The sequence below is a fragment of the Coffea eugenioides genome, chromosome 2 (assembly GCF_003713205.1).
Source record: "Coffea eugenioides isolate CCC68of chromosome 2, Ceug_1.0, whole genome shotgun sequence".
Taxonomy (NCBI): Eukaryota; Viridiplantae; Streptophyta; class Magnoliopsida; order Gentianales; family Rubiaceae; genus Coffea; species Coffea eugenioides.
In genome coordinates, this window is record NC_040036.1 from 25,809,358 (window position 1) to 25,836,358 (window position 27,001).

The 27,001-nt window shown below is 37.5% G+C and overlaps 1 protein-coding gene across 2 annotated transcripts; it reads left to right on the top strand.

Moving 5' to 3' along the window:
* The first annotated feature begins 1,964 nt into the window (after nucleotides 1–1,964).
* LOC113760746 (CCR4-NOT transcription complex subunit 1) lies at nucleotides 1,965–25,281 on the top strand. Of its 2 annotated transcripts, none has more exons than XM_027303445.1 (51): nucleotides 1,965–2,201; nucleotides 5,090–5,384; nucleotides 5,551–5,779; nucleotides 5,884–6,223; nucleotides 6,316–6,429; nucleotides 6,562–6,690; nucleotides 6,778–6,969; nucleotides 7,059–7,253; nucleotides 7,937–8,074; nucleotides 8,198–8,317; nucleotides 8,396–8,649; nucleotides 9,117–9,220; nucleotides 10,394–10,488; nucleotides 10,574–10,810; nucleotides 12,300–12,509; nucleotides 12,598–12,679; nucleotides 12,804–12,871; nucleotides 13,420–13,565; nucleotides 13,741–13,849; nucleotides 13,942–14,088; nucleotides 14,229–14,276; nucleotides 14,352–14,480; nucleotides 14,579–14,815; nucleotides 14,901–15,038; nucleotides 15,116–15,204; nucleotides 15,289–15,394; nucleotides 15,487–15,582; nucleotides 15,700–15,852; nucleotides 16,986–17,168; nucleotides 17,244–17,479; nucleotides 17,615–17,738; nucleotides 17,832–17,957; nucleotides 18,399–18,443; nucleotides 18,664–18,741; nucleotides 18,820–18,936; nucleotides 19,082–19,208; nucleotides 19,285–19,385; nucleotides 19,463–19,594; nucleotides 19,677–19,763; nucleotides 21,530–21,676; nucleotides 21,756–21,884; nucleotides 21,994–22,041; nucleotides 22,126–22,272; nucleotides 22,344–22,405; nucleotides 22,766–22,919; nucleotides 22,994–23,185; nucleotides 23,270–23,374; nucleotides 23,543–23,677; nucleotides 23,833–24,072; nucleotides 24,686–24,787; nucleotides 24,871–25,281. In XM_027303445.1, the coding sequence occupies exons 1-51, from the start codon at nucleotides 2,103–2,105 to the stop codon at nucleotides 25,018–25,020; spliced, it is 7,266 nt and encodes a 2,421-aa protein (XP_027159246.1). In that variant the 5' UTR covers nucleotides 1,965–2,102; the 3' UTR covers nucleotides 25,021–25,281. The 2 variants fall into 2 exon arrangements, with proteins under 2 accessions (XP_027159246.1, XP_027159247.1); XM_027303446.1 differs by having other exon boundaries at nucleotides 15,119–15,204.
* The last annotated feature ends 1,720 nt before the right edge of the window (nucleotides 25,282–27,001 follow it).

A 27,001-nucleotide genomic window follows, 5' to 3' on the forward strand; every position in this document is an offset into this window, starting at 1 on the left:
CGTCAGCCAAAACTAAAGATGCCAACTTTGATAGAAAAGTTTCGACCTTGTTACTTAAAATCAACAAGAAAAACTTCTTAAAATTGAATAACAGAGACATATGCATTTTAAAAAAATGTGTTGTTTTTCAGCAAATAGTTTTTGTATTCAACTTAAAAGGTAGAAACTTTATTGAGTTTTGCGGAAAAAGATTTGAACTTTCAGCACTTCTCTTCAAAATGCTACTATCCTATTAGATTTATGAGTCTTGAAGATACCATATGTTCTCGAAAGTATTATTTTGCTCTCTACTGAGCTTAAGCAGGAAGAGGGGCCTGAGCAGCAGCAGGAAGAGGATTAGCTAATCTGAAGGTTTCACTATCACCTAACCTCCTTACTGTGATGTCCATTCCGTCATCCCCTTTAATTGCACGTCTCCTCAGGTCATTTTGTCTCCAAGCTCTTGCAGTTGGACCGATTGCCGTTATCGCAGCCAGTTCCCACCTGTAAGTCATTTTGCAGAGATACGTCGGCCGAGTGGCATTGAGAGGAACAGGAAATTCTTGAAAGGGGTATGGCGGATTCTCTGCGGGCTTTCTAGTTCTGGGTCTTGCGGCTGCCATGCTTCTGGACTTTTGCTGGTTTTGCCGATTTTGAGACGGGGAACGGCGATGAAATGTACTACATGGGGTGGCTTGCAGTGCTTATATGCGTGCTGAGTCTTTAGTCTATTAATGCATGCTATCACCACCACCGTCCATCACAGCATACCGTCCTTTCTTTTTTTTTTTTTTTTGGTTATCAAAGACAGTCAAGCAGCTCAATACATAGATACCGTCCTTTCTTTCGCATCATCATCACCTCTTAGGATTGCAGCATAAATATAAATATTTTCTTTACCCTATTATAATGTGCCTTTTATGATAGTTACTCTAACCAAATTGGTGTATGAAATGCATCAAAAACTTAATCAAACTATCTTATTTGCAACTAGAATCTTGACCAAAAAAAATTTGTACAACCACCTGATTTTAAACAATTAAAAATCATAAGAACCATTAGAAACTAATCTTGTTACGAATGAAGTGCTATAAGAATTCGTAGTTATTTATACTATACATATATATATAAAGTAGGAGGCTAAGAGCAATTATTAGGAGTATATTAGCCTTTCGGTTAGACTAATTCTTTAATGCTGTGTAGAGTCTTGTCCCAACAATATACAGTGAGTCATCACATGGAATCGATCATGGGACTTGCTGGTAACTATCAGACTATGGAACCAGTCGCACTATCCGCGAAGGCAATGTCACGTAAATATTTATCGTCACTTTATAAATTTCTATCCTTTCATCATTATAAAAACTAAACATTTTCTTCAGTTATGTAGAACACTATGCCAATAACCACCTATTGGCAATTTTTACTTTAAATACCTAACTACATATTCATCAATATAATCACTTTTAACTATTGTAATCACCGCGAATACAATAGTCATCATTCATTGAAAGAATATTAAGAGATCATTGGAGCGGATGTTATAGGAGTTTCTTTCGTATAAGAACAAAAATGAAATTTTTGTAAAAATTTGATTCACACAAAACATTATACATTGTCTAAATTGCATCTACACTGATGTGTGATGATCTGCCCTTAGCACTATGAAAAAGAAATTCTCCCTTCATAACTCTTTTTTTCGTTTTGGGATAAACATCTTTTTTTTTTTTGGGATAATTCTCCCTTGTCGGGTAACTTAGCTGGTGTTGCTCTTAAGTAGTCCCCGTCTTGTAAACGTTTAAACTTATTTATTATATATATATATCCCGTTTTCTACAAAAAAAAAAAAAACTAGTGTTGCTCTTACTTTTTGGACCAGTTAGTAATTAAGTGCCTGGGCACGCTATTGCAGAAGGCCTCAGTCGACCAATATAAATACCGACCTGGTCACGTTAGTCTAGAATTTGCCACAGTCGGCTTTCATATCTTATTTTTCTGACTCTCCCAATTTTCTCCACCGAGTACCTCTGTCTGTTTTGCATTTCGCCCATTTGTCCTCTTCGTCTTCTCGATACTCTCAGTCGGTAAAAACCCTAGTGGTGCTCACCTAGCTCTTCTGCGCGATGATCCCGTTTGCTTTGACCGCGTCTACTCAGATTCGGTATCTGCTGCAGAGCTTGAACGCCTCCAACTCCGATGCCGTCCTCCAAGAACTCTGTCAGGTTTAATTACTCGACCATACCCCTGTATTTTGACATGGATTAATAATGTCTATTGGTGATTTCCCTGTGCATAGTTTCTTGAACTAGTCGACTTTTCTTGAATCTTTATGTCGTTTGAACAATTTGGTTTTTGTGATTTGCAATATATTCGAGCTCTATATCAATTTGCTATGATCGTGAAGCTGGTATGGAAATTGGGTTAAATGATGTGGCTTTTTCTCTAGAAAATTGATGCTGTCAAAGGGAGTTGGGGGAAGAGCACAGGAGTTCTGATGAAGTTTCTGTATTTTGTATTTCTGAGTGTACTATTACCCTATGTGACGTTTGGACTTTGTGGGTGGAGTTAATTATGGAAGTAAAGGGCCAATTTTTGTTGAGTTTATGGTAAAATGAAGCTATGAAAGGTTGTTATGTTAGTATTTTAGTATTCTTGGCACCTCTAATGTGCTGCAGCTCACTTATTGAAATGTAGCGAATGACTTGATAAGATGATAAAGAAGTAAAATGCAGCTACTAGATCACGCCTAATGTTGATTATTATTATTGAGTCAATGACTTGATAAGATGATAAAGAAGTGAAATGCAGCTAGTAGATCACGCCTAATGTTGATTATTATTATTGAGTCAATTTCCTGTATCGTTTCCAGTGCACTAGTATTTGTCTCTGCCATTCATGTCATACCTTTCTCTGAAATGTTTACTTTCCATTTTTCTTTATTATGATAGGCATTATCACAAATAAAACAAGAACATGTTCACCTTATCAAAGTTCATGCTAAGCTGTGTTACGTCATTGGTAAAATGGAAAATGGTACTTAAATGTCAGGATGTGCTAATTTCACTTGTAAAACTCCATTATTGTGGTGCCTATGCTAGAGCTTAGTTTTGCTAGAATACTAATTATTTGGCAGATCATCAGAGTTTTTCCCCCCCTTTTCCACTTCTTAATAAAAAATCTTAAGCTGTGAAATGCAACTTTAGATGTCCTTGGAAAATGGAGAGTTTCTGTTTGTTGCGGGTATGACCTCAGTAAACAAGGATTGAACATTTGTCTTGATGATTGAATACTCTTATCACTACTATTAGATTTCGCTGTACTGTCCAATTTTTCTGTTGCTTAATGATTAAGACACGCCCAAAAGTTGAAGGGCATATAGTCTGTAGACAGTTGGTTGTTTCCACTATGACGCTGGAGTGGGCCCATGCTTTGGGCCATGGACCGGCATTCCATTTAAGTATAATTCATAAGTGTTCTTGAGTGACAATTTTGAAGTTTCTCTTTAGGTTTCAAGTCTCCGAAGTTGACATTTTTGTCAATACTGTTAACCGCTTTTCAATTTGTTGAAATAGAACTGTTGCTGCTCAGGAACTGTTCATGATGGGTTGTTCAAACCATTGTTTTCTAGGTGAAGGATTGCTTAGGGCTTAGCTGTCATGGGGTATGGCCTGGCTTGCCTCATTGAATAAGTGATTATGATCAAGTGTCAGCATTTGTGCTGAAGTGAAAATTCATTCAATCAAGCCAACCCATTTTGATTAATAAAGGTTTTTAACTGAAAATAAACCAACCCATTTTGATCATGGTGTGGCAGAAAAAAGCTTAAATAAGTAGTACAAAGAAAAGCTATTTGAGCCACATGCAGGAGAGCATGAGGAGGTGAGAGGATAGAGTGAGAGAAGCATGCAGGGGTTATAGCTAGCACTGGATTGGTGCGGGTTAGTTTGTTGGTAGAGATAAAAGAAAAGCGACATAAATTAAGAACAGAAACAAACAAGGAGGAGGAGGAGGATAAAAAGAAGAGATGGGAGGGCAAGAGGACGATCTTGCCCTGGGTACATGCAACTGTGAGATGGGACTGTAGATCAAAGCTGATTGGATCAATACTTGATCTTTCGGGTGTACATTAGGAATTGTTAGTATATAATTGATGGGATGGTTCAACCTTTATTGTCTTGCTTATATCTTTTCATTTTGTGTGCTGATCTTGCTCAAATGTGTCATCATTTCTTCCTTGATAAGGCCTTCTTCATGATTCTTCCAACTTTGCTGTGCTCATGAATTTTTTCCTATGGCTGTTGGCTCCTGGTGACTGTTTTGAAAGTATAATTTATCCAAAAAATTTACTTGCATTTGAGGTTCTGCCTTTGCATTTCCATTTGTTTTTAATGATTTTCTTTTAGGATGAAGTACTTACATTTCCATTTGTTTTTAAAGATTTTCTTTTAGGATGAAGGACAGCAGTGGTTTGTGTTTGAACCCTAAAACCAGTTGTTGACCAAATCTAGCATTTAAGCCAAAAGCTAGTCGATAATCATATCTAGCTTCAACTCTTAGATATTTGTGCTCATTTTGTGGATATGCAAGAGTTTGACACAAAGGATGTTAAGTTGCCAGTGGAGTGGTTAAATGCTTACAACATATAGAAAAATATCTACCCTGCACATTTTACTGGCTTTGCTTTGAACTGCATTTCAAAGTTGTAAGTTATCACAGCTCTTTTGATGCTGCTTTTGCATTGTGAGGAACAATCAATGTAATTGTTAAGAGGATTCTCAATTAAGTTGGAGTTCATGGAGGACTATACTCCATTAAGCCTGTTCTTTTAAGAGGTGTATCTGAATTGTACTTGTGCAGAGTACAATGTTAATGTGGGTGGTTTTTTAATGCGACTTGTCTGTCATTTGAATGCATTTGATATTTGAGACTCTTGTTAATGGTTTGTAAATAGAATCCTGTAATGTAGATTAGAATTGTAGTAATCTGTGTTTAGGCTCTGGCAATTATGAATCTCAGGAGGAGTTTGATTTATATGAGGAGTTTGGGAAAAGAATACTTTGACCAACAAGATTAATCATTCACTCAACTAATTCTAATGTTTTTGTGACAGTTCACTGCATATGGAGTTGAAGGAAGCATATTGTTACTTCAGACTTGCTTGGATCATCTAAATATTCATGGGAAAGATTTTAAGAATGTGCAATTTGAACCAGTGTTTGGTTCAGTGTTTAGATATATCCTGGATAAGCCCAATTTCAGCACAGTGTTCTTTCAATCTGTAAAGAATACAATCAATGAAGAATTTCTGGAAAGTCTTTGTAATGCTTTGCACCTCTCAGCATCTGAGAGGATTGCAGTTGGTCTTGCTCTGTCAGATTCAGAGAACCTTGACATTAGATTGTATGGTAAGGCTCGTTTTCCTCCCATATGCCTTCACTTGTGAAGGCGTCGAACAAAGTTATTCAGTATAATGTTGTTGGTTAAAATTAAGTAAATTGACTATTAGAGACGTGCAACTGTTGCTAATAATGCTCACCTGTTATTGTTCTATATATTTGTTTTACTTTGCAGGAAAAAACTTCTGCATGGCTCAGATTGCAGAATTATGTGCCGATCAAATGCCTGTTGACTCTGTGGAGCAAATTCAGCAGATTCTGATGTTCCTTCATCGGTCTGAAGGCCTTTCAAAGCATGTAGATGCATTTATGCGGATGTTATCTCTCGTACAATTGAAGGAGGGCACACAGTTCATCTTAGCTCCACTCTTTTCAGACGAACTTCGTGAGGCTAACTTCTTCAGGTATTCTATGTTGATGGTTGGCTCTTTTATTATTTCTTTGCTGAGTATCTTGAGGATGTTTACAAAGTCATCAATTTTTTGATCTGTTATTGTCTTGTTTGTAGGAACTTGAATTTTTCCAATCAAAATGATGAGGATGATTTTGATGCTGTCCTAGCTGAAATGGAGAAGGAAATGTGTATGGCTGATATATTGAAGGAATTGGGATATGGTTGCACATTTAGCGTTTCAGAATGCAAAGAGATGTTGTCTCTTTTCTCACCACTTACTGAGATCACTGTTGCTAGGATGCTTGGTACAATTTCCCGTACCTATACTGGCCTTGAGGACAATCAAAATGTTTTCTCAACGTTCCGTTCAGCCCTTGGTAGCAGCAGTTCATCTGATATGCCTACTTTGAACTCTTGGAATCCCGATGTCCTCATAGATTCAATCAAGGAGCTTGTGCGTCTTCACTGTCAAGCTCTCTGTGTTTATCTGTATACATGTGCAACTGAATGTTCACTTGTGTATGTTTTATGTTTTATTGTCTTCAGGCTCCTGAAATTAACTGGACAGCTGTTATTGAAAACCTGGATCATGAGGGATTTTATGTCCCTAGTGAGGCTGCTTTTTCATTTTTCATGTCTGTTTATCATCGTGCATGCCAGGTAGGTTTTTTGATAAGAATATCTGCCATTATATGGCCTCAGAATAGGAGGATTATGGAGTAATTTCTGGAAGATCAAATATTATTGATACCTTGTACCTGTAGATGCTGAACTTCGAAACTGACTTTGTAGGATCCCTTTCCTCTTCATGCTGTTTGTGGCTCTGTTTGGATGAATACTGAGGGCCAGCTCTCTTTTCTTAAGTATGCTGTTGCAGTACCTCCTGAAGTGTTTACTTTTGCACATTCTGGCAGGCAGTTGGTATGGTGCTTTTTATTGATTTTAATTTTTGTTAAATAGATTTTCCCCTTGTTCTTGATCTTAATAGCTTATATGCTATTTTGGCAGGCTTATCTAGATGCTGTGAATGGCCACAAGTTTCAACTTGGACATGCAAATCATGCGTGGTTATGCCTTGATCTTTTGGAGGTTCTGTGCCAGCTGGCTGAGAGGGGTCATGCAAGTACTGTGCGATCCATTCTTGAGCAACCTCTAAAGCAGTATCCAGAAATCTTGCTCCTTGGGATGGCTCATGTTAATGTAGTTGCCTTGCTTGTTCTAATTACATGAATTGATCTTTTTCCCTTGTTATTACATTAATTTTCTAATCTTTTTATCTCAAATTGCAGACTGCATATAATCTCATCCAGAATGAAGTGTCTTCAGCTGTGTTCTCCGTGATACTCAAGAATTCAGCAGGGAATAGTATGCTTCTTCATTTGTGGCATGTCAACCCTAGCATGCTGTTGCGGGGATTTGCAGATGCTCTTAATGCTGACCAGGAGAATGTAAATAGGGTTTTGGATGCCTGCCTGGAGCTGAAGGTTGGATTTTGTCTCCAGTCAATTTTATTGAGCAGACTACCCAATTTGCTGCAATTGGATGAGAAATTAGTGGCTTGTTTTGTGTGAGATGTGTTATTAGAACTTGGCTAGGAGCAACTTAAGCTAAGATAAGATGTTCAAGTGGTCCTGGAAGTTTTGCTTTACTGTTGGGCTGTTTTTATTTTATTTTATTTTATTTTTAAACATAAGCATGGTTGCATCTTAAACTGATAGATATCAAACTTAGCTTCTAATTCTCTCTCGTTTCATTTATTTGAAAGATCTGATGGTTTGGTTGTTTTTCTTGTTATGATATTGCAATTTGCAAAATTCTTGATTTGGTATCATCTTGCTTCCTCTATTTCATCCAGTTTGGAAAAAAAATTCTGTTGTTAATTCAATGCATTGGCCCATGAAACCTGTTAAGTAATTTTTGGTTTCAAGTTGTTACAAGCATATGACTTTGACTTCAATGACATTGATGTATCAAATCCAGTTTCCTCATTCGTGGGGTGTGTTTTGAGCAGACATGTATAATTGTGTTCAATTTGTTCCAAAACTGAATGTGCAATTAAATTCTTCCTTCCTTTCCCATTCAGTATGATTCGTTTGGATATGATGTTAAAAACTAACTTTGTTGTTTTCCCTTCTAAATATCTCAACATGTCTGTTTTGTTTCCCAGATTCTATCTCCGGTGCTGGATATGATTCCTTCTTCTTTTGCTATTAGACTTGCTGCGGTTGCTTCTAGAAAGGAACCTATTGACCTAGAGAAGTGGTTGACCGCGAACTTAATGACATACAAGGATGCTTTCTATGAGGTGACCTCATTATGCCTGCGAAGCAAATTACTGATGTGTCAAATTCACTGTGTGATTCTGCAGTTTTGAGCATTTGTAGTACTTATACATGTTTGGAATTGAAATTCTTGTTTTTGATTTCAGGAGTGCATAAGATTTCTAAAGGAGGTTCAGCTTGCTGCTCAGGAAGTTTCTGCTAACCACTTCCAACCTTCTGGTGCCATGTGGAATATTTGTTCAGAGACTTCTTCTACCTTCTTAAAGGTTTTATTTAGATTTTAAGATGATTTAGTTATAATGCCATCTTCATCATGGTGCATTACCTTGAAATTTTGCTTGCAGGTCCTTCAATCGCATACAGACCAGTTAACCTCAGGCCACTTGCCTGAAGAATTGGAGAAATTGCATGAGTTATATATGCATGCCAATTCTAGACAGAAAAACGGTAGCAATGCTGATCCGTCATCAACTGATGGTTTTCCTGCTGACATTGAATCTGAAGCAAACTCTTATTTCCAGCAAATGTTTTCTGGTCAACTGACCATTGATGCAATGATTCAAATGCTTGCTCGTTTCAAAGAATCTCCAGAGAAAAGGTCATCTCTCCTTTCTGGAGTTTTTTTTAGGATGTTGAACTGTTATTTATTTATTTATTTTTGTGTTGGTTCGCATGTTGATCTGCCAAATGAAGATGGGATTTGATTCTTACAACAATATGATGTTTGATTTTTGGTTATCATTTTGGTATTTTGTGACAATTTGTGGTCTTATCTCAATAAAATAAATTTGGTATTTCTTCTGGAGGTGCCTTTTCACATCCTATTAACATTAGGTTGCACATATGCTGCCATTATCATTTTGGAGCACAAACGCAATGTCTTTGATAGTGCTTTTGTAAAAACGACGTCAAAAAATTTGAATTTGAAATGTTGTAGAATTCTCAGGGGTTCCAATCATAAATGGTGACATTATATGAACAGTGTTTGTTGTCTCTGACTGTATATGTACCTTTTGTTTGAATTGAATAATGATTCTGATCAGTGGGATTTTTGTTGACTGACAGGGAACAATCAATTTTCGAGTGCATGATCGCTAATTTATTTGAGGAGTACAAGTTTTTCTCCAAGTATCCTGAAAGGCAGCTCAAGATTGCTGCAGTTCTTTTTGGTGAGAGTTTATTGTATTTTGGTGTCTCTTAGGTTACGGGTGTTCTCTCTTGTGCTTGATATCATTGGTTTTCTCTCTGATTTTTCCTCATTGTTAGTAGAAAGTTTTGTAGATGATTACAAATTGGTTAGTACTCAAGCTGTGGCATTATCTTATCTTTGATTCTCTGCCAAGCTTGATTTTTTTTTCTTTTACTCTTTGCAATTGGTTGCATTTTTTTCCCTCTGAGATGTCGCTTTCTGTTGGCTGAACTATTTCCAGTTGTGGTAGGAGCTTGGTTATATGCTTTGAAAGTGGCAGTTTGTGTGGAGATTATATTCTTTTTTGGAAAATATTAGGCACGATGTTCATGTTGGTGGTATGGGGAACCAGTAGTTTACCCATGTAACTTTGCCATTTCACACATGCCATTATATAGATAGTTCTCATTGTTCACTCTGTCTTAGTTTGGATGTATATGGCATATCTATGTGCTTGCTTAGAATTGCTATGAAGATGGTGAGAGGAAGTGTTGTCACATTTATTGAGGTGCTGCCTGGAGTTATCTGTAGTTTGTCAAGCTATCTTGGAATATGACTTAGATGCCAAAAAAGTGTCCGAGGGCACAGGTGGAGAGCAGGTGTATGGTGAAAATAACGGGGAAGATTTACTGATTTTATTGAGGAGGGTTTCAACGAGTGAATCAAACGATCTATATAAATTTTAGTGAGGATGAAGAGGCTGCTTGTAGAGCTTGCAGTCCATTATGAGATGGGACTAGGTCATTGAAAGAGATGTGGGGTTTGGGAAGCATTTTTTCGATTACCTATTCTACTATTTTTGCTTCTTTGGCTAATATCCTACTGAGCATATGGATACATGAAATATTTACACCCTCTTAACTGAGCATAAGGATATGCCTAAAGATTTTCTCTTGTTTCTTGTAGTATGATAATGTACTGGTGAATATTATCCCTTTCCCCACTGACAAGGTGTTTGCTCATTAACCATTAATTAGTGGCCTGAAGTATTGGTCCGCACAATCCTAGCACTTAAGCCTCATTTACTGCTATGGCTTGCCATAGTCTTCTATTTTGTCTATTTGGAAGAAATTAATCACAGTTCTTTGCTGTCTCTGTGTTGATTTCTGTTGCAATGATTAGTTCTGTTAAATATATTTATTGTGTTTTGCAGGATCTCTTATCAAGCATCAATTGGTGACGCATCTCACGCTTGGTATTGCTTTGCGGGCTGTTTTGGATGCATTGCGCAAACCTGCAGATTCGAAAGTGTGTTCTCCTCTTTTGTCTTGCAATATAGAAGACCATTATTATCTCTGCCATGCTTACTAACAGTGTCTCCATGTGCATGCAGATGTTTGCCTTTGGGACTAAGGCTCTGGAACAGTTTGTGGATCGCCTGATTGAGTGGCCACAGTACTGCAATCATATCTTACAAATATCTCATCTACGTGCTAATCATTCAGAACTTGTTGCTTTTATTGAGAGGGCGCTTGCCCGAATCTCTGCCGCACATTCAGAATCTGATGCACTTCATGGTGCTGCTGGTGATCAACATGGTGCTATTCAGGCATCTTCCCCTAACATGGAAGTAATGATCTTTGTCAATCTTCTCATGTTTGTTTCATTTAGGGTTTCATGCTTTTACTACTTTAAGCTTAAATGAGTAGATAATACACGACCTGCGCATGCTGTAGATGTGAATTTTGCATCACGCAGTTTTGACAGCTTGAAATATTATGGTATTACTATACATCATGCTTGTTGGTTTGTTTGTGATTGATGTGATGTAAATGTTGTTTTCTTAGTTTTGACATGCATTTGGCTGATTAGTTGTCGCATTAGATTTTCTGTTAATATCCTATAATTTTTGGTAGTAAAATAGTTTATGGTTTAGAAGTAGCAAGTTGACTTACACCCTCAAACAATTAGATGCTTTGACACTGCTATTACTGGATCTGTTGGTGGTCTATTTGTCAGTTTTGGATTATATTGCATTTTTAAGATTTTTGTTTAACCACAGGCAATAAGCTTTTCCTTTTCCGGTTCAGGGAGGGTTTTATTCTTTAATGTTTATTTTATGGTTTGTCTTCTTTCTAGTTGTAAATTGGTAGATGATGACGTGGAACATCTCATCCTAGCATAATTCAGTTTCTTATGTCGTGCAAGGGGAGAACATAATTCACGGTTTTCACAATGTACCAGCTCGTATTAAATGCACATCGATTGTTAGAACTCCCTTCTATAATAAATATATCTGAGTGATTCTAAATCTCTTAGAATTAGACTTGGAATTGTTAACTTTTGTTTTGAAGCTAAATAGATACAACTGAATTGTTTCATTTCATGAATTCTAGTCTGTTGGTGTACCTCTGCTTCCTTTAGTTGGCATTTTATCCCTCTTTCCAATGTGGTGGAAAGAAATGCTGGCATATCTAGATGAACACTGTTACTGGTCTGCTATGCTGGAAATTCATTTTAATGCTTCCACGAAATTCCATGGCTTACATGTCTCATATTTTCTGTTGTTCATGACGAAGTCATGGGCCCAGAATTGGTTGAATCCTACATAAGGAGGAAGAAGCGTGTCGGTAGTTGGTGGGTTAGTGTGGTAGATGTACTTGAGCTTTTATGACTTTCAAATGGTACGTGGCGCCACCAGGCTGCAAATAGTGAAGGAAAGAAATATTTAACTGCTGGCGAATTAATGAATGAACATTTGACTAAGACCTGGCAGCATATTTTGCTGAGCACAATCTTCGGTTCATCAGATTTTCCTGCCTGATATTAGACTTGGAAAGTTTCACTTATTATTTCATTCATATATCTTGAAGTTGGTCATGAATGCAAACTTTTTAATCTAAATTTTCTGCTAGAAATATGTAATAGTTTGATTTTAGACTGCCTCAAGGGATGAGGAAACTGTCATTTTGATCATCCAAATCTCTTAGCAGCTACGTAGACTTCTGAGTTCCATAGGATTTTCTTCATAATTGGTTTATGAAGTTGAAGTTTATGGCTTTCTAGGATTTTCTTCATAATTGGTTTATGAAGTTAATGTTTATGGCTTTTCTTTTCAGATGTCAAGCTCATCATTTCCATTGGTTGGATCTAGTAATTCACAACAAGGCCTGCAAGTTTCTTCTGCAATCCAGCTCCCACAGAGGCAGCAAAATCAATTAGATGAGCGGAAAACCTCTGGAAGCCTGCCCAATTTCTTAAAACCTGCTTTATCCTCTGCAAGCCAAGCTGCTGGTCCCCTAGCAAGTGATACTTCTGGCATTCAGAAGGTTTGCTTTATGTAGTACATATCATGGATGACACAGAAACTTCTTCGTCTCTTATTTCACATTATCTTACTGCAATTTATTCCTGCAGTCACAAAATGCAGTTAGTGCCTTGGCTGCACACACTTCATCTCCTGGTTTTGTTCGTGCATCACGTGCCATTACCTCAGCAAGTACTTTCAACGATCCCTGCATATGTGCACTTTTATTTTGTTCTCTATGCGTGCATGTTTGTATATATTTTGTATCTTATTTATATGTACCGTGTTGTTTTTTGACTGTTAGCTTGATTTACAGGGTTTGGCTCTGCTTTAAATATTGAAACACTTGTTGCTGCTGCAGAGAGAAGAGAAACTCCTATAGAGGTATTTTCTAAACCAAGTAATGTTGTCCAGGAGTAACTTCTTCGGTGATGCATGGTGGTGGAACCTCAGTTTTTCTTAGCAGATAGATTAAATAAAGTACATCAGGATATGATTATGGATGCATCTATCACAAAGAAATTTGCCTTTGCAACTAATACACAGTGTTGTAAACTGCTTTCTTGGTTATGATTATTGACACATAATTTAAGGATATGTCAACTTTAGATCATCAGGTTTTTGGTTTTATATGGAATTTGTTCAATGGTTTTCCGTGAATTTTCTATTTTGCTTCAATAGTTAGGCTTATGGTGCAATCTTGGTTGTAGAGGTAGTGTGACTTCCCTCTCCTTCTCCCCCAACATTATTCAAAGGAATGAAGCACATTTCCTTACAAAATTTTTTTAGGAGCAGGAATAAGAAAATGTTGTTACCACTGGTCCTGAGGAAGCATCTCTATTCCATTTCTGGTGTAGATTGTCTATATGACTTTAAGTTTCCAATTGCGTCTTCTAATGACTGCTATTTTTCATATTTTATCTGTTTTGCAGGCTCCAGCATCAGAGATTCAGGATAAAATATCATTTATTATCAATAATCTATCTGCTGCAAATGTTGAAGCTAAAGCGAAAGAATTTACTGAGATATTAAAAGATCAATACTATCCCTGGTTTGCTCAGTATATGGTGATGAAAAGGTTAGAAATTTCTAATCAATTTTGTTGTGGTGTATATTTTTTGTGAATATAGTGAAATGCCTTATTTACCTCTGCTTTTATACCTTGTGTCGTTTATTAATCTTGATGGATTATTTGCTTTTTCAATTTTGCCCTCACAGTTGGTCATTTTATTCTTCCTTTTCAATATGTGTAGGGCGAGCATTGAGCCAAATTTTCATGACTTGTACTTGAAGTTTCTGGAGAAAGTGAATTCAAAGCAATTAACCAAAGAGATTGTGCAAGCGACCTATGAGAATTGCAAGGTTTTTGTGCTGCTTTATTGTTTTTGCCTTTTTTTGAGTGGAGATAAATGTTTTGGGTGGATATATTGAGCGGCATGTACAATATTGTTCAGGTTCTTTTGGGATCAGAGCTTATAAAATCAAGTTCGGAAGAGCGTTCGTTGCTAAAAAATCTTGGGAGCTGGCTTGGAAAGATCACCATTGGCAGGAATCAAGTATTGAGGGCACGGGAGATTGATCCCAAATCCTTGATTATAGAGGTTATTGTTCTGTGGCTATATCTGTTTTTGAATTTTAATTATTCTGGGCTCCTCCCTCTGTATATAGGTCAAATTTTTACAATATAGGTCAAATATGTTTTTGATACTGATATGTGCAATCTATTCTATTTCATCTGCAGGCATATGAGAAAGGATTGATGATTGCAGTCATTCCCTTCACCTCCAAGGTTATGGTTATTCGGTTGTTGATGCTTTGGTTACTCTTTATCTTTTTTTTTTGTCAAATTTATTATTTGATGCAGGTTCTGGAACCAAGCCAAGGTAGCATAGCATATCGACCCCCTAACCCATGGACCATGGGTATTCTTGGATTGCTTGTAGAGATTTATGCTATGCCAAATTTGAAGATGAACCTAAAGTTTGACATTGAGGTATCTGTCTGTGCACGTCTTTTTCATGTAGCTGGCTCTCCTCGTGTTAATATGTTTCAAACTTCATTACCATATCTCTGATCCGTTCGGACTTTTAGGTGTTGTTCAAGAACCTTGGTGTGGATATGAAAGACGTAACTCCTACTTCTCTCCTTAAGGATAAGGTCAGAGAAGTTGAAGGAAACCCTGATTTTTCCAACAAGGATGTCGGATCTTCCCAACAACAGATGGGTGAAGTCAAATCTAGCATGATACCTGCAATAAATCAAGTTGAGCTGCCTCTTGAGGTTACTGGTCCAGCACATCCAGGCGGACACTCACGCGTATTATCTCAGGTTTGTCTTACTTCTGTACTATCCTGATTGAATGAGGATATGGACTTGTGATGTAACTGTATCAACTAATTTGTGCTTGTTTTAGTATGGTGGCCCTGCCCCTATGCATCTTTCATCTGGGGCATTGGCAGAAGATGAGAAGCTAGCTGCTCTAGGATTATCTGATCAGCTTCCTTCTGCACAAAGTCTTCTACAGGGGCAGTCACCATTCTCTGTCAATCAGGTTTGCAAACATTAAACTGAGTTTTTCCTTCATAGTGCTTTTGCAAATATTGATTTAATGGGCTTGGTTGTTGTCAGCAGCTTGCTGCACCAGCATCTAACATTGAGCAACAAGTGATTGTCAATTCAAAGCTTCATACATTAGGCTTGCACTTGCACTTTCAGAGGTTTGAAGCTACATTCTGAGCCAACTGGTGTAATTGCTAGTACATGGATGATTTTATAAAGACTAAACTTTTTATTTGCTGCAGTGTACTTCCAATAGCGATGGATAGAGCTATCAAGGAGATAGTTTCCAACATTAAACAACGAAGTGTTTCTATTGCAACTCAAACAACTAAAGAACTTGTTTTAAAGGTTTTTGTGGCAGTTGCTTTATGTTGCTCAGTTGTACTCTTAATGTTGTAATGGGAGGAGGTTTTATGTTTTTATATAATTTGGGATTCCAGGACTATGCTATGGAGACAGATGAGACACGCATACGTAATGCAGCACATCTTATGGTTGCAAGTTTAGCAGGAAGTTTAGCTCATGTTACTTGCAAGGTAAACATGGAAAATCTTTTTTAGTGTTTTGACTCAATCTTGTTTTGAGACCAATGCCCTTGGCTGTACTTTGACATTGACTTACTTTCTGTTTCTCACGTTGATACTTGCTGCTAGGAACCCTTGCGAGCCTCAATATCAAGTCAGCTCAGGAATTCACTGCAGGGCCTGAATATTGCAAGTGAACTCCTTGAACAAGCTGTTTTACTTGTGACCAATGACAATCTTGACCTGGGTTGTGCACTGATTGAACAAGCTGCCACAGAGAAGGTCAGGATAGATCAATTTTCTATTAATTGGTTAGGATCTGTGGTTTTGGATATATCTGCTTTGGCATTGATTTTATATTCTTTGGGCTGTGAAGCTTCCTTTTTGTCCATCCTGGGTTGTATGAACTAACCTTGACTTTGCATCTAATCCCTTTGCCATCATGCTTCCCTTCATGTGCATATCTTTGTTAATTTTGAATTTCATATTATTTCTTTTCAGTGGAGATTTCTGGTTGGATAATGAGGATGTTGTTTGGCTTATGTCTTGACTTGCTTGGCTCTTAATTCATGTATTTCACGAACTGGTTATAATTTCCTGACTTGTCTCTTCCTTCTCAAAATCCATCTTATACATTGTCTGCCATGTTCCCATGTATTTTGATTTTCCTTTCAAGTTGTGGATTACTCATACCCTTGTATGACCTCTGGAGCTTATCCTACTAAGTCTAATGTATCTTATGAGTAAGTTCATTCTTAATCTCTCGTCTTTTGTTGATGGTGAAGCTTGCATATATGCTGGCTTTCGATTTGCTATAGCTCTCACCGCGATAGTGGTTGTAAACATTTGTCTGATGTTGAATTTGATAAGCTCTGTTGCCAGTTTGTTGGAAACCACCAGAATTTCTTCTCTCTTTGTGAAGCTTGGTTTAGTTGCATTATGAAAGTGATTCGTAACCAACATACATCGTGGAATTTCAACATGCATCAGCATAGCCGCATGTTTTCTTTGAACCCTGTATTACACTCTGCGTTCTGTCCTTCTCCCCACCCCCACTTGCTGTTTCTTGAGTAGTGTGCCTTTCATTAGTAAAACCTGAAGCAGTTCATCCAAAAGGGGGCATACTTGCAGCATTTACAACTTATGGTCTATCCAATGTTACGACGACTTCTTGAGAATATAAATGCTCAATGATCCAGTCTATATCCCAATGCCTACTATGTAATTTTATTAGAGCGTTTATCGGTGTTTATAGATTTTGCCTTTATGACTAGATTAGTTAGATAATTTCACAACCTTTACCTCTCAAAACTCTTCTTTTTCCACCTTTTGTAGTTAGATTACTTTTATAGCAGCCTTATCTGATCTTTTTCTTTTCTCCACTTGTTTTTTCCTTTGTGTGATGCCATAAGCAGGCAATACAAACCATTGATGGAGAAATAGCTCAGCAGCTAGCTATAAGAAGGAAGCATAGAGAGGGCGTTGGTCCAACATTTTTTGATGCAAGCCTCTATACGCAAGGTCATATGGGTGTTTTGCCTGAAGCTCTTCGTCCTAAACCAGGCCGCCTGTCCCATTCTCAGCAGCGAGTTTATGAGGTAAGTTTATCGTGTCCGAAGGGAGATTAATTTGGTTTCATTGTTTGATTGTAATATATCACATTTTTCCTGCAGGATTTTGTGCGTTTACCCTGGCAAAATCAATCTACCCAGAGCTCAAATGCATTGCCTGTTGGCCCTCTAGTATCATCTACAAGCAGTAGTGTTTCGCGGGGATACATGCAAGCTTCAGGGCAATTAAATGCTGGAGTTTACTCTTCTGGAGCAGTAAGCTCAGGAATGGGTTCTGTTCCACAGCCCTTGGATGTTACGTCCGATGATCTGGATACAAGTTTGACTCAGATTCAAAGGTAGTAAATTACTTTGTTAGTGCTTCTGTGCTTCTAGTTTGTGTCTATGCTTTGTAGCAAATGATGTGCTTATCTGGCTGCTGCTTTTTTTTTTTCCTTCCTCTTTTTAATACTGAGTTTATTCCTTGCTTTCAGTGTTTCATCAGCTCATGTTGGGTTGGCTGACAGTGTCAGTCCACGCAATGTTGAAAGTGAAAATGTAGTTGCATCATTTTCTTCAGTGCCTACTGAACTACAGTCAGTTGAATCTGTTGTGAAAGTAAGCAAATTCTTTTGGTCATGTGTGCTAGTGGTGGTTTGTGTGTACAATAGACATTTGCAACCTATCATGTGACATCTTCCTTTCTTACAGGAACCAGGAACAGCAATGCAGCAACTCAATCAGTCTTCAGCTTCAGAGCGCTCTGGAAGCAGTGTACCAGAACCATTATCTACCACTGGTGATGCACTGGATAAGTATCAGGTTTTTGCTGAGAAGGTATTGAATCGCCTTTTATTTTCCTGTCTGATTTGTTTACTTCGTGAGGAAAAGGTAAGAGTAACTTGTCGTATGTAAGTCAGGGTTTCGTTCAGGCTTGTACATGGTTTATGTGATGTATAATCTAGCTTAGAATATTCAGCATGCGCATAGTTTGTGATTGTCGCATACTATATCGTCTTTCCCTCAAGGCATGTGGTGAAACAAAAGCAAAACAAGTATAATACACAGAAACAAGTCTATTATACGTGCATATGCCTTCATTTACCTTGTGTTTTTCCTCCTCTTCTTTTTCTTCTCCTGCTCCTCCTACACTTTTAGCTAATGGTGTTCCTCATCTTACTGGCGCACATCTGTGCTAGCAGTTTCTAGAGAGAACATTTTTTATTTTTGTTTGACTCTTAACATATTTTTTTTCTATGATTTACTTGAAATTGTCAGCTTGAAAATCTGTTGACTGGTGATGCCAAAGAAGCAGAGATTCAGGTATATTTCTTCCCATCTTAGTAGGGGATTCAAAATTCTGCTAAAAAGATACCCTCTGCTATTTTTCTTTTGTTTCACATCGATATTAATTGCTGATGGCAATATTAGCTTCTGCATGCTTGCATTCTTTGCTTGCTTTACTGTGAGGATGAATCTATCATGTTGCTTCCCAAAATACATGCTATATTTCTTCAAGTACTTTTTTGTTTTCTTTTTCAAGGGAGTAATTGCTGAAGTTCCAGCAATAATTTTAAGATGTATAAGTCGAGATGAAGCTGCATTGGCTGTGGCTCAAAAGGTGTGGCATTTTCCTTAATTTTTTTTTTATCAATGTCTGAAATCATATCTGAAGCCTGCTTTTCTATTTTATTTTTAGGCTTTCAAGGCTTTGTATGAAAATGCATCAAATATGGCACATGTCAGTGCTCATCTTGCTATCTTGGCTGCCATGCGTGATGTCAGCAAGCTTGTTGTTAAGGAGCTCACTAGTTGGGTATGTCCGAAGTGCTTCTCTTCAGTAGTAGTACATAGTTTAGGTGCTTATATGAACCATAAGCAACAAAAAATCCTTAAGGTAGTAGGAAGGGCAAGAAATTTCCTTGGGCTAGCATGGTAATCAATTTCTCATCCTTCTGCAGGTGATTTACTCTGAAGAGGAGCGCAAGTTTAACAAAGATATAACAGTTGGTCTCATACGAAGTGAACTACTAAACCTTGCTGAGTACAATGTGCATATAGCCAAGCTCATTGATGGTGGAAGGAATAGTATGTGCAATGAAAGCTTGTTTTAAGATATTTTCTTGGAATAAGTTACATGACTAACTATGATGTATGAATGCAGAGGCTGCTACTGAATTTGCTATTTCTCTTATTCAAACCTTGGTTATTGGTGATACCAGAGTCATATCAGAGCTGCATAACCTGGTTGATGCATTGGCTAAGGCATGCTTTTTCTCATCTTATTTTTTCAAATAATGCTATTAGTCCATATGGTAGACTAACATACTGTAATAATGCAGCTTGCTGCTAGACCAGGATCTCCCGAGTCTTTACAGCAGCTTGTTGAGATTGTGAAGAATCCATCTACAGCTGCTTTGTCTGGTATTGCTATTGGGAAGGATGATGCCACCCGACAGGTCAAAGACAAAAAGGTTACTGAAGATTGTCCTTTCACTCATCATTGTTTGCTACTTATTCTTCAAATGTTTATATATTTGCTTAACTCTTCAACAGGGGGCAGTGCTCTCTGCAGCAAGCAGGGAAGAGTATGGTGCAGGAGCAGATTCTGTTGAACCAGATCCTGCTGGCTTTCGTGAGCAGGTACATGCTATTCTTTAATTTATATGTATTATTTATTATCCTACAATTTGATGATGACTCGATGGAAAATCCTCTACTAGACTGTTACATTTGGATGACTTGATTATTATACAGCTTTTATGGATTAGTGGATGTGTGAAACTTAGTTATTATACTCGTGCTTTGCTTTGTAAGTATCTGAATGATCATGGCTGCTTTGGTTGAAGAACCTGATGGCGGGGGGAAGGAGGGAAGTTATCCTAGGATTTTAAATTTGGGGGGAGGGTGACTCGATGACTTTCTGGACATTTATGAGATTGGCTCTGGATTTTGAGATTAATACATATAATGCTTGTATGGTGTTTGTTTGTCATTGGCGTGAGGCTTTAACATGTATAGTGCTTATATTTTGGTGGACCAGTTACATTTTGAGTCTCAATCAATCGAGCTTATGTTGGTTGTTTCACGTTAATCACCATTTGTCCCATGCCAAGTATGTGTAATCATGACCTGGTATTAGGTTTCTCAGAGGATCTGGAGGTAAGAAGACGGAATTTTCTTAACGGTTGACTTGTTTACTAATCATAGCGACTAAGATGTTGAACGTGGAGATTTCGTCAAATTGTTGGATTATCAGTCCGATTAAATTAGGACGCAAATTTTTTATTTTGGTTATTGGTCCCCGAGCTAGTTCATCCAGCCTCTCTGCCGAAGTGGATTATTGTAGTGGTGATTGTTGTGGTGGTGTTTGGTAAGTTTTTTGATGACATTGTCTATATAGTTGCACAGAGACTATTCAAGGAAGCAAGGATTGAGTGCATTATGTTCCTCTATTGATGATGTATAGTGCTAACTATATTATCCAGCAAGCGATGCCTTCCATCATCTTTATATCAAGTAACCAAGATTCTTTCAAATGCCTTTCTCATGGCCAGTGCCTGCGGTCTAGATTGATAGATCGCAGACATCTTAGAATACAATTAAATAAATGAGATTCAATCAATGATAAGATCGTTCTTTACAAATACTGGCTCCTCTCCAACTTTTTTAGCCAAGTTGACATAATTCCAAAAACAAGGAAGACTGTGTTGCCTGCTCTCTTTAGCCAAGTTGACATAATTCCAAAAATAAGGAAGGCTGTGTTGCTTGCTGTATAAGCAACTAAGAATCTTTATGTTTTGACTAAAGCTTCTGATATTTTTTATTTGTGATGGTTTGGAGCCCAAGCTCTTGTAGACAGTACAATTGCTCATTATCAGAAGTTCATCGCTTTAGCTGTTGGTCTATGCAGTCAAGAATGAAGTGTATAACTTCATTTATTACTTTCTCACCATGCCTTCTTTACTGTTTCTCCTCTTTTGTGGGTTGGTGGGACACCAATAATCAGGTTGGGTTGTGCAAGAGCGATCATGGTGGCAGAGAATGTAACTAAGGGTGGTATATTGGATACTATTAGCCCCAGTGAACGGAGAGTTAACTTGAGATCTTTAAACAAATATAATTCATTTGAAAATACATCTGTTTTTGCATTTCCTCTGCTATATATTTCCATTATTCAGTTTCTTTACATTATGTTTTATTTAGTAACTTTCTTTCTTCTTATTTACTTTTTTACTTTTTTTTTGGTGGGGGGGGGGGGGGTGGGTATCAGGTTCTAGGCAATCAGTTTTGAGGATATTAATTTCAGTAGCTCATGGATTCATTAGATGTCTGGTTGAATATATTTTAGTTGTTGTTATGCATGTGGGTTAGTAATATATTTTATCATGTTCTTTTGGACTTGGTAGGTTTCCATGCTATTTGCGGAGTGGTATCGAATTTGTGAACTTCCTGGGGCTAATGATGGAGCTTGTGCACATTATGTTTTACAATTACAGCACAATGGCCTACTTAAAGGAGATGATACCTCAGATCGCTTTTTCCGCCGCCTAACAGTAAATTTTTGTTCTTTTTCTTAGATTTTTTCCCCTTTGCCTGAATATGAATTTCACTATTCTTTCGTTAATGTGTCAGGATCTTTCAGTTTCACATTGCCTAACTTCTGAGGTGATTGGATCTGGTCCTTCCCAATCACATCAAACACAACCTTTATCATTCCTTGCTATTGATATCTACGCCAAATTAGTATACTCAGTTCTGAAGGTAGGTTATTTTATCCAACATTATCTGATAGGATGTCTTTGGATCTGAAAATAAATACTTGAATATTTGGCCTTAACAATTTTTTTTCTTGGCTTTCCATTACTTGTAGTTTTGTTCTGTAGACCAGGGATCTAGCAAATTATTTCTTCTTCCTAAGGTTTGTATCCCTCCTAAATGTTTTCTCAAATTCTGATTATCGGTTTTGGAAGCTGAGTATGCCTTTCAAATAATATTTGGGCAGGTTCTTGCGGTGACCGTGAAGTTCATTCAGAAGGATGCTGAGGAGAAGAAAACATCCTTTAATCCAAGACCATATTTTAGGCTCTTCATTAACTGGATCTTGGATTTGTGTTCTCTGGAACCTGTTTTTGATGGCGCGAACTTTCAGGTACTGAAATATGGTATGTATGTGATGGCTGCAGCTTCTTCATGAGCTAATCTGTGATTGGTCTTTGTCAGGTATTGACTGCTTTAGCAAATGCCTTCCATGCTCTCCAGCCCCTTAAAGTTCCAGGGTTCAGGTCTGTACCAATTTTTGAAGCCTCTATATTTACAGATACTGTTTTATAATTTCTGTTCTGACTTATTTCTATCCAAAAGTCCACATGCCATCCACCCGTATCCTTTTCTGGGCTGGTTCACATATGACTGCATTTTGTGGTCCTGTTTTTACTCCTTTTCTAATGTTGTGATTTTTGTCAAATATTTCATGATGAAGCTTGTTTAGCCTCGTTGCAAAAGCACGCTAGATCTAGAAAAATTTGAAACCTACTACCTTGTGGTAATCTGTATGGTCAAGTAACGAGTTTCTTCTATCCCTTAGATTAACCAGGTATATACACTTAAGTACTTACCTTGGTAATTTGTGAATTTATTTGCAGCTTTGTGTGGCTTGAGCTGGTGAGTCATAGAAGCTTCATGCCAAAATTACTTGCCGGAAACGCTCAGAAAGGGTGGCCATACATCCAGCGCCTCTTAGTTGACATGTTTCAGTTCATGGAGCCATTTTTGAGAAATGCTGAGCTTGGAGAACCGGTTTGCATCATCAACTCATTGTTTTTTTCTTCTATTCTTCTCTTATTACTGACCAACCCTTTGTCAATTTTTAGATCCATTTTCTCTATAAAGGGACACTAAGGGTGTTGCTGGTGCTGCTTCATGATTTTCCCGAATTCCTATGTGATTATCACTTTAGCTTCTGTGATGTCATCCCTCCTAGTTGCATACAGATGCGAAACATTATCCTGAGTGCATTTCCTCGCAATATGAGGCTACCTGATCCCTCAACTCCAAACTTAAAGGTTTTTAACTTGATTTAAGAAGTTATTGTAATCTTTTTACACGAAAGTGTTTTTTTTTTTTAACTTGATTGTTTCATATATAAGATTGATCTTCTGGCGGAGATTAGTCAATCACCACGGATTCTATCGGAGGTTGATGCTGCACTTAAAGCAAAGCAGATGAAGAATGATGTAGATGAATACCTAAAGGTAATCCTCAAATTACTTTCCTTCATTTTTGGCACGTGTAAAGTGGCCAAGTGCAGAAAATTAGGTTTAATAAGAAACAGGTGACAATTTTATTTTAGCTGCAGTCTCCTTTTTAGTTCTTTATTATGTTCTGTTTTTAGCTTTTTCTTATGTTTGTATATGCTGCAGACAAGGCAACAAGGGTCTACATTTCTCACTGATTTAAAGCAGAAACTTCTGCTTTCTCCAAATGATGCTGCCAGAGCTGGAACTCGTTACAATGCACCGCTCATCAATTCCCTTGTGCTGTATGTTGGGATGCAGGTAAGCTCAAATTCACTCCTTTTGCGGCTGTTATTTCCTACTTTTTGGTCTGATTCCTGCTGCTTTATTTGTTATGAGGAGCCATTTTTAGACCTGTCTGTTGGTTTACTGTATTGTGTGGTTTGCAAATGAAATGTTGCCGAACACTGCTGCAGGCTATACAGCAGCTGCAGGCAAGAACCCCACCTCATGCACAGTCAATGGCCAGTAGTGTTCCACTTGCTGTTTATCTGGTTGGTGCTGCTCTGGATATCTTCCAGACATTAATAATGGATCTAGACACTGAGGGACGTTATCTCTTCTTGAATGCGGTTGCTAACCAGTTGCGTTATCCAAACAACCACACACACTACTTCTCTTTCATCTTGCTCTACCTATTTGCAGAATCAAACCAGGTAAAGTATTCCTGCTTTCTGTTGACTTGTGGTATTAGGAATTTTGTGCTGAATGGATAGTGTGGTACTTGCTGCCATCAGGAATTGACATTGATGTTAACCTTGGGAATGTGGGGGGCCTGTAGGGACCTTGTTGAGCTGATTTGGTGTCATTTAGTTTTGATTAGACATGAGAAAGCTACAAATATTAGACTGAAAAGATGTAAAGAAGCTAGACATATGTAGGCCTTCTACTGTTTTGTCATACTCCAACATTTTCTAGTGGTACGAAACCTGGAAAAGGTTTTTGTGTGATCGCATAAAGAATTTGGATGTTAACTGATGTCTTGTTTTATATAGTTCAAGTATGCTTTTCATTCAATACTCTTTTTTGGGCTTATTTTAGAAAAGCACTTGTGTTCCAAAACTGTTCAATTCTGAGTTGTGCGTCATGGGTTCTTCTATTTCACTTCTCTTTTGACAAGCTCCTATCTTTGGTATACCTTAGTTGTAGTTATAAATCTAAATTGTTCTCTTCGATATGTTCTAGACTTGCTCCAATGCTTTCCATTACTTGTGTGGAATTGAATGGGATTTAACTTCACGCTTTATTACGTATTTGTCATGCCTGTAGGAGATGATTCAGGAGCAAATCACTAGGGTATTGTTGGAGCGCCTAATTGTCAATAGGCCACATCCTTGGGGTTTGCTGATTACTTTTATTGAGCTTATTAAGGTGACCTTTCTGCTTATTTATAAATAGATGTTTGTTCTTTTACACATTGCAACTGTTTCAAACATTTTCTGTTTCATATCCAGAATCCTAGGTACAACTTCTGGAGCCGTACTTTCACTAGATGTGCACCAGAGATTGAGAAACTCTTTGAATCTGTTTCGAGATCTTGTGGTGGTCCTAAACCTGTCGATGAAAGTGTAGTTTCTGGTGGGATACCTGACAACATGCATTAAGCCTTGTGATGTTGCCATGGCCTGTTGTAACTAAATGAAATTTGTACCATTTTAGGGAAAGGCATCTATATGTTTTATACGTTTGCACTGTAAATGTTATTATTATTATTATTTTAGCTCCATTGCTACTTGTTCTGCGAATAATCTGATGTATTAGCGTGGGCACTTGTGCATTGTTCTTTGCCTTCTCAATGTAGCAAATCACTACTACCTCAAATTCAATTGTTGGTCTATGGAAAAAAGAAGGTATAATTGAATCAATTGTCTCTCATATATCGGTCGATGTGAAAATCTAGTCTCTCAAAACGAAAATGATCAATTTTAGCTCTTAACAACATAAAAATGATCGCCTGGTCCTTTTTTGCTTTTCGAGCAAATTTTGATTGGATCAAGTCATGCCCGAGTTACATGCCAATTTTTAAAGGGTAAAAATGATAGATTGCCTCGCTATTGACCAGAAATGTGTGGGGCTCCGCGCAAAACTTAACATTTATTAAAAAGCACAAAAATTAACCCACCACTGCCAACTATTCATTTCAACCTAAAAACAAAACCTAATAGCAGATTAAAATTCATCCAAAGGAAATCGGTGATTGAATGCCTGCTGTTAGAGAAAGGTCCAAATGTAAGTATATCTTTAACCAGAAATTCAATATTCAGATGAAGTGATAAAGATTATATAATGGTAATTGTTAGCAATTGAAAGCATCATAAAATTATGATAAATGTACTATGAACTATTCAGTCTATTGTTCTGATTGCACAAAGGTGGATTATTTTCATTTCTATTAACATAGCAGGAAGATGAAACGAGCTTTTGTTAAATGACTAGACCAACTCCTAATAAATCAAGAAAGGTCTTCTTCACTGTCTGTCGTCCAACAGATCGCTTCAAATAGTGCAACCATTGTTATAAGAAACATGGTCAAAATTCATAATATTAGATATAGTTATTACCACAATGAGCATCTTCACATTCTTTTTCTCAGTCTATATTTTGAGAGTAGTCAAATATGACAACCTTTAAAATGACTGAATTACGTGATAACAATATGGTATGCCCTTTGCAAATTTCAAAGTGAAGTAAATAGTCATAAAATGTTGTTAAAATAATAGCAAAAATATAATGTTAAATAAAAACCTTTCCAAACATTCTGATCTCATCTCTTTCTTCATTTTTGTAAACTGGTGTAGCAGACCATACAAAATATCCTCTTGATTTTCAGAAACGTATCCCATGTAAAATTAGAGTCCAACGTTTTAGAAGCTACCAAAGCTTGAAATCAGCAAACGAGAGCTGAACTCTTTATCGCTCACTGAGTCGTTCAAGCAGATCTCCAAAGTCTAACATTGTATTGCTTGTTGACGGTAGACCACATAGCTTTCATCGTCCACCAATAGGCCCTTGGATTGGTGATGCACCAAAAGCTCATCTCTGCGTGTGTACCACGAATCTCAGGCAATCCTACATCGAGTACTCTCCAAACCCATTACATTTCAGGAGATTGAAGAATGATCCGCGAATATGACCATTCACCGCTTTAAACGCCCGAAGATGGGATCAAATCTAGATCTTGATTACCATTCTGATTCCAATTAGCAAATGAAGATCTAAAACTGATTGCTCGTACTTGACCCACATACATTCATTAAATCTCATCTCGTATATCATTGAATTTCCATGTGTTTACCATTTAAACATTAAAATGCATAAATTGATCCCACATTTATTAAACCACTGCCCTCCCCCAAACCCAAAAAAAAAAAAAAAAAAAAAAGCGCTCTTCCGAAATCTTCTCCTTTCAGACGAAGACTGTGTGGTGAATCGCTTGTAGTCCTTCGAGTTGCATTTTCCTAACCGACCTTGGTCATAATTCCTTACAACCAAGTGACTGCAACTTACATCTACAAGTAAGAATCGAGAGAAGTTCCTTCAACTAATAATACGCCGGTTCCTGTCAAACATCTAGACTTGAATTGC